The 7,832-nt window shown below is 31.1% G+C and overlaps 1 protein-coding gene across 1 annotated transcript in view; it reads right to left on the bottom strand.

Annotated features, from left to right (window-relative positions):
- Nucleotides 1-7,832, bottom strand: part of LOC106460495 (RING finger protein unkempt homolog) — a 74,181-nt gene that overhangs the window by 54,407 nt on the left and 11,942 nt on the right. The window contains exons 4-7 of the mRNA XM_013920200.2: nucleotides 6,946-7,081; nucleotides 3,743-3,860; nucleotides 3,185-3,269; nucleotides 628-746 (exon numbers count right to left, since the gene is read on the bottom strand). Of these exons, the coding sequence (XP_013775654.1) occupies nucleotides 628-746; nucleotides 3,185-3,269; nucleotides 3,743-3,860; nucleotides 6,946-7,081 (458 nt within the window). The remainder of the gene's footprint in view (nucleotides 1-627; nucleotides 747-3,184; nucleotides 3,270-3,742; nucleotides 3,861-6,945; nucleotides 7,082-7,832) is intronic.

The following is a 7,832-nucleotide window of genomic DNA, read 5'->3' as shown; positions in this document are numbered from 1 at the left end:
AAAAATTATGGTCTGTTTGAGCAATAACAATTTTATAAAGAGCATTTTACGATTAATTTCTTACATTTTTGAGGGGTGGTGGATAAAATAGGGATAACACGCTAAGACAAAATTTGTCACGTGTATTACACTAGTGGAAATTCAGGATTTTTTTTATATATTTCCTTTTAGAATTAATAACTTAAAACTTGTATACTATTAAAATATGGATTATTAGCTAAGATTTTATGCTATTCTAATTGGTATAACAAACAAAAAGTAGTTTAATAAAATTTTGAATGTTAGACACTAAAACCTTGTGTCATGCGTAGTAAAGGGTACCCGGGCCGATAGGGTTAATGATAATTTTCTTCTGTGTTAAAGAAAAGATGAAACAGACTAACTGTACAGAGATTTGTTTGTTTTTTGTTTTACTGTATATGGAATATTGACAACAAAAAAATAAATAAATAAATAAAAAAAACTTAACAGGCCTAATAATGTGTATTGCAAGTTGTTTTACATGGTCTAAATAGATGACAGATCAAACTTTAAGATGAAATATGAAGATTTGTTGTAAAGTTGACAGCAAAATAACACTCAAACCAAAGCTAAGCATCCAACCATAAAATCTCTGAAAATACTTACTACTGTTGTCTGGGGCTGGGATGAATTAGCTGTTGAATTTGGTGATAAAACATTTGACAAAATGGCTGCCAAATTAGTAGTATTTTCTGGACCAATATCACGTATTGCAGACATTTCCTCTGTAATGAATAATATTTTATCAAACTACATTTTACACTTATTATAGGATGGATAATACTTACATTATCTCATGAAAGAAATATCTAAATAAAGATGCCAGTCACAACACCAAATAGTTTGATTTAAGCCTAAAATAAGACATTTATTACAGTATCTTTACTAATTTAAAAAATACTAGCATATAGCCCGTCAAAAATGTGGAGTAAGTACTACCACCCCCACCCCATAGTATACCCTAACCTCACATTTCATAGCTAACCGAGATAAATTTTGCGAAATCTAGCTCGACCAACAAAGAAGCAATAAAGTGCAGTCAAGACAGTCAAATGTTGGTAAATTCCTTTGCGAGCCAACAAAAATTATGATTGTTCACGAGATGAATTTGTGGCATATTCACAAAATAATTATTGGTTAAAATCGGTTAGATTAACAACTTTTAATGTACAGAAAAGCCAGTGTATTTTGGTAACACAATGTTCCATTAATGACTTTTATGTCATATCACTTACCAATAAAAGTATAACCAAATATTGTTGTTAGTCAATGTACTGAAAGTATAAAATGTATAGACAATAAAACTGGAAAAATATTTGTTGATTTCTTAATTTAGAGTCTCCATTGATTAAAGAAGTTTGTTTTTCTCTTAAAAACATTGATGACAATGTAAAATAGCTCAATTCAGTTTAAAACTGAATCAATATTTTTCCTTCCATGATAAATTTTATGCACTTGGCTCTAAGCTAGATGATTCCATGCAACATCTTTAGGCTTATTATACCAACACTCAATAGACTTGCAAGGTTTCACGGCACCCTTACAGCACCCTTACACACCCCCCAATCACTAAAATCGTAATGGGCAAACAGTAATAAAACTATTCTATCTGGATAAATGCATTTAGGCTTTTATGACCCCCTACTATTTCAAGAAATAAAGCATAATGTGACACAGTGGCTTTTATATGGGTTAGATATTTTTTCAGTGAGTTAATATTTTTACAAACAATTAGAGAAAAAACTTTTCAAAAAAGGAAGTAAATGTATGGATGGCTAATATCATTCCTTCAAAAACAATGCAAACAAGATAGTAAAGATGGCATTTTTATCATCCCTACATAATAGCATGGGCACACAGTGTAGTGCAATGTTAACATACAAATTAAACTCAGTTGTGATTGAATAGTTATATCTAGATACATATTAATTATTTCCTGTTCTATTGTGTACAGATGATACAAATGCCATCCTAATATCTTGTTTGCATTGTATGGAAAGATTGATATTAGCCATCCCTACATTTACTTCCTTGTTTTGAAAGTTGTTTGCTTGTTGTTGTTTTTTTTAATGCAGTGTTTCAATAGACATGGGAAGCTTGTATTTATAACCAAGTTCTAAATACAATGAGGTTCTAACTGTAATATTCATTGTTTATCTACTGTTGGCTGGTATTTCCAGTTTCACCCATTACTTCTGTAAGAAAAATAACAGTTTGTACTAGAAATACGGTTTTTTAAAATTACTAATAGTTATTAATAATATTTATAAAGCAGATACTCCCTTTGAAACTGTGTCACCTCAGTGAAATTGATGGGCACCATTGTTTCAGTTTTTGAGTTATTGCATAGAAAAAAAAAGAACAACAAGAAATTCAAACTTTTTGCTATGTTATTTACAGATATTCCTAGAACTTGACTCAGTCATTACAAAGATATTGTTATAAAAGGTAATACTGTATAGTATTGTAAAGTTCCAATGACCTATTGAAGAGATTTAAAATACCATATCGATGAATAGTCCGAGCCATCCCTACCTATGCAGTGCTACCACTTGCCCGATAATAATGTGTATTTTTAACTTTTCAGCAATAACATTTCTTCCTAATTAAATTAAACAAAATATTTAACTTAAAAATAATAAAAATATTGGACAATGTTTCCAGTTGTTTTGTTTCAGATGTTATATTTCACAAAATGGAGTAATGCTTAGAAATTTGAATGCAACCCTTTATATTCTCATTTTTGAAATGATGGTCTGATAGAATTACAAACTCTGTTGAACAGAAACCAGGCATTCTCTCTAACTAAAAAGTTTAATAAATGATGCATTTACTTACAGATTTTTTATCCCTGTAACAATAAACTTTCAATTTTTTTCTAGAGTTGTATCATGAAATGTTTAGTTTTGTTATAAATAAAATACTATGATAATTTCATTGTACTAATATACCACAAGAGCACTCACAAGTCAGTTTATTTATTTATATTGCATAATACTTATGTAGGATTAATAATTACACAGTATGTTCAACAGAAAAAAGGAAAAAAAAAACTAATTTTTTTAGGCAATTGATGATTATCTTTTATATGTTTTACGTAAACAAAAAATCCCCTCATTTCAGAGGTCAACAACTGTGATTTTAGAAACTAATATCAACTTACTGTCAACATGAGCAAATGCACAAAAAGGGCCACGAGGGCAGTACCCTGTCTGCTGAATATCATTACATTTTGTTGATTTATAAATCTGAAATGAAGACATTTGTAAAAAAAAATTTACACAAGTGACACCAACATTCCTTTTAAGCAATAATTAAACTTTTCTTTTTTTTTATATGAAAAACGTGTTAATTTTTTTGATATTTTTGTCTGTTTAGTATCCATAACTATAGCAATTTTCAATTTAAGCAAGGTAATACAAGATTTTAAAAAACATTCCCCAATCACTGCAATGAAAAATCAATTTTTACTTTCACTAATAATAATAATATCCAGAGTATATCTTTAATAAAACATATGTAGCACAATTCTGAGAAGTGAATTTAAAATTACTTAAGGGGGAGAAAAAAAAATATTCAGTTGTTTTGGCTTACTAAAAGATCTGTATCACATTATAATTTTTATCTATAAATAACCTGAAACCATAGTAATCATTTAGCTTGTACTATGCTCTATTTAGCAGTATGAAAAAGAGCTGGTTGTCATAACAAAGAATCTCACATCTGGATGAAACTGTTGTTCAGTACGAGTATGACAATATGGACAATCATCTCCATTTTCACAATTAACTGGATCACCCCATTCATCTGCCTGCTTAACATTGGGACAAGGTGTTGACCTGAAATGGGAATAAAATCTGAAGACACAGCGTGTGCAAAGCAAACAATTAAGTTTGGTAATTTAATAAAAATACAAAAAGGTCTATTTATAGTTTTACTATGAAAAAACTTCTATGGTACAAAGATCCAGGTAATATTAAATGCATGCACAAGAGCATTCAAACAAACAAACTACCAACCCTTAATTAATTTAGGTTACTATATGGCGAGTTAAAACGGACTCATAAATCCTATAAATATTATATACATATCACCATAATAAGAGACCTAACTGTATTTCTTTAGTTTGCTGACCAAAGCTGGGCTGATGAGCCTTGAATAGGTGAAACTGATGTCCACAACAGTGGGTTCAGCAAATCAAAGAATAAATTTTTGATTTTATCTTAGTGAAAAGAAAATAATTCAATAAAATATTTATTAAACAGTTGGTTCTCTGTATAATATGGAATGATAAATTAGCCATAATATCATCACACACCTAAATTACTTCTAGTTACTATATGGAGAGTTAAAAAAAAGGACACAAAAATTCCACAAGTATTATAAACTACCTAAACAAAGTAATACAGCAAATCAGAGGTTCATTAATTATTGAAAAAATAAAATTAAAAAAAAAAATATCAAAATTTCAAAAAAAAATGTATCAAACTTTTTATTCAAACATAATTATTATTTAATTTGAATTAAGCATCCCATCTATTACAATTTACTACTGCTTTTTGTTAATGCATAACACACTTACTACATTTTATTACATTTATTAGTCATACTGTTTTGAATTTGATGTGCTTGAGGGTGGCACACGTGGGCATGCGACAGTTATCACTGCACCAAAGCAAGTTTTGAATTGGTCAAATAAAAGGTGACATTATTCTTTGTATTATACGAGGGCTATTATGGAAAAGTGGTAAATTAGAAAAAGCCTTTTGCAGAATGAAAAAAGAAAAGTCATCAGGAAGTACAATACCAATTACTCAAAAATTTGTTTTTATGTGGATTAGAACCAAAGATGAACCTAAGAACAAGGGTACGTGACAAAGCAGCAAAAGGCTTGGATCTCATTTCACTTTAAAATGACACTATTTCTCATTGTATAGATGACATGGCAAATGATGAAGGAAAAAGTAGAAAAAAATGTGAAGGCCAATAGTTTCTTTTCACTGCAATTAGACGAGACAACAGATATTGCAAACGAAGCACAACTTATGTCGTACGCAAGACAGGAATTTGTAGGAAGTGTAGAAAAAAACTTTTTTTTTCTAATTCGTTATCCTTAAGGAATACTGCTGAAGGGATTTTTTTTTTTATATTAAGAAAAATGTATTTTTAAATGACACTAATTTTGAAGATGTGGATTACCTTATGAATAGTTAAACAAGCATATATTTCAGATATTTTCTCCAAGCACAATGATTTAAATAATATGACTGAAGATTTAATAGTAGATACCACGGTTTTGCTAGCCAGAATGGAGCGATAAGAATGGTTTGCATATGAGAATGCAGGGAAGAAGACAGATAGTAGTATAGGTATACATACAAAGATTGTACCAGTCCTAACTGAACACATCCAAAGCCAGAGCTGAAGGATGCAGAACTGGAGACCAGAAGAGGGGGAATTTTGATGATACTTAGTTGAATGGACAGTAACTACACATTGTAGAAACACAAGTGTAGAGGATGATGTTTTGAAAGTCTTCTGCCTTTCGTCTTCAGGTCAGTGCGTGTATGATGTAGTCAGTCTTTATAGTATTCAGGTGGATTGTGGAGAGCGTGTTACGATTGGGTGGTTTATCCCCATTTCTGATTGGTGAAGAGATTTCCTGTAGATTCAACCAATGGTAGTCACAGGTTATTCACCTCCAATCAAGAATCTCTGTTTGGTGAAGGCTATATTGTGTTAATGTAAAATGATTCTTTAATTTTTATGTGTTGATGATTCTAGTTTTCCCTGGTTATTTTGTGTCCAGTTGACATGGCATGTTCTGCAATGGCTGATTGTGTCATGTACTATTATTATGTTATTCTATTCTTGTTACGAGTCTCCACAGGATCCTGAGCAGGGTTCCATTGATTGTGCAACACCCAATGAAGAAAACGCATGTGTGTACAACCCCAAGGGTCGAGAGAGAACCTTGCAGCATGCAGGAAGAGGAGGAGAAATTCTGGCTTTGAATATCAAACACTCCATATCCCTTAAACATAGAAGAGAAAGCTGGGTCTTGCTGAGGTAAGAATGGAAAAATACCCCCATATGAATAAGATACTAAGGGGGGTGAGATGTAACTTCTCTAGTTTGACAAGCCACCCCAAACAAGCTGGGTATTGCAAGAGGCTTGCTGGGTAGAAGCCAGCCATCCATGTAATGGTAAAACTGCTGACTACACCACAGAAAACATATGGAAATGATGCCAGACCAAATGGCAGAGCAAGGAATTGAAAAACTCAACCCTAATGAACAAACCGAGGGTAACATCAGGATGCAGGAGACATATGGATGTGAAGATAAGCATACAAAACAGTGACCTTGTTCAACCAAAGATCTGGAATAAACAATCATCTAAGGCTGAGAAAAGGCTCCATGGTGAAATGCAGGAGGTAGATCAAGGAAGCAGTTTTTTTTTTGGAAAACAAACAAATGAATAAAATCCCAGAGAAGGGAGAAACATTTATTCGACAGCATTCTTCTGAATGTGATCCAAAAATGTTTCTGATAGACACTGGCAAGAAAGTGGATTGTGAGGAGGAAGGAAAAAAAGAGAACTGGAGTTAATGGAGGAGGAGTGGAAAAACAAAGAAACAGTCATTCTGCTAGCACTTGAAGAACTCATGAATCTGCCACAAAAGGGTGCCACAGATGAGCAAATCTAGTCAGCTGCAGTGAAATTTATTTTTAAACTTTATCTGTGAAATAAAGCAATAAATTTGCATTCACATTTTTACACATGGTTATTTCAATGTTTTTACGCTTAAAATCTGTACCTAATTGCAAATGCTGAAGCTAACATTTTACATACAAACTTAGTTAGTACTGAATGCAGTAAAACTGTTGTCATGTGTGAAAAACATTTTTAGTAAGACTTACCGGTAAGTATATTTTTTTGGAGTTCTTCTTCGATCCCGATTATTGTGGTACTGAGGACACGCATAACCTTGCCTACATAACCTTGGAGGTCGTTTACATGGTTCTGTCTTATAACTTTCTAAAACATAGGTAGTATCTAAAAATAAAAATTTATTAGTGCAACTTGTTTTAAGTCATATCTAAAAATGTTAAATTTTAGAAATTTCTAGTTTAATTCACAAAAGTAATTAGTAGGTCTATGTCAATGCAATTCACACAATAACTTATTTTAAGTTTGTAATAACTTATGAACTAACCCAAAATGTGATTTTTGTAATTACTGCCTTGAATTAACAAACCTTATATTTACAAACATTTTGTAGTGAAAAAGAGTCAATTTTTTAAAATACAAACACAAAGTATGTACAAATTATAAAAAAATATAAAATGAAATTTCGAAATTTTACCTAAATACAAAAATTACTATTTTTTTATTTTTATTCTTTACTAAATGTGTGCCAAGTTATATTTATAATTGTATATTTATAATTCATTTGTAAAAATAATTATATATATATATATGCACTGATTTACTTCAAACACACACCTGTTATGTATACACAGGAACTACACTATCACAAACATGGCAGTAAGTTCATTGAAACTCAACCAAAATATCACAGACTCATCCCTTGGCAAGATGCCAGTATTTCCTCACAGTACTATTCAACATGTCACACATGGAAGACAATGGATCCTTGCCAGTAACACAATTTTGTTTTTATACTACCTAATTAAAATAATTATTTCACTGTTGTCTACCTCCCTAAAAATGTGTAGGCACTTGTCCAAGATTGATTATATATATATATATATATATATATATATATATACTACTACACACACAC

Source organism: Limulus polyphemus, unplaced genomic scaffold (genome assembly GCF_000517525.1).
Source record: "Limulus polyphemus unplaced genomic scaffold, Limulus_polyphemus-2.1.2 Scaffold781, whole genome shotgun sequence".
NCBI lineage: Eukaryota > Metazoa > Arthropoda > Merostomata > Xiphosura > Limulidae > Limulus > Limulus polyphemus.
The sequence above is the reverse complement of the archived record's forward strand: the minus strand, read 5'-3'. Positions and strand labels throughout refer to the sequence as shown.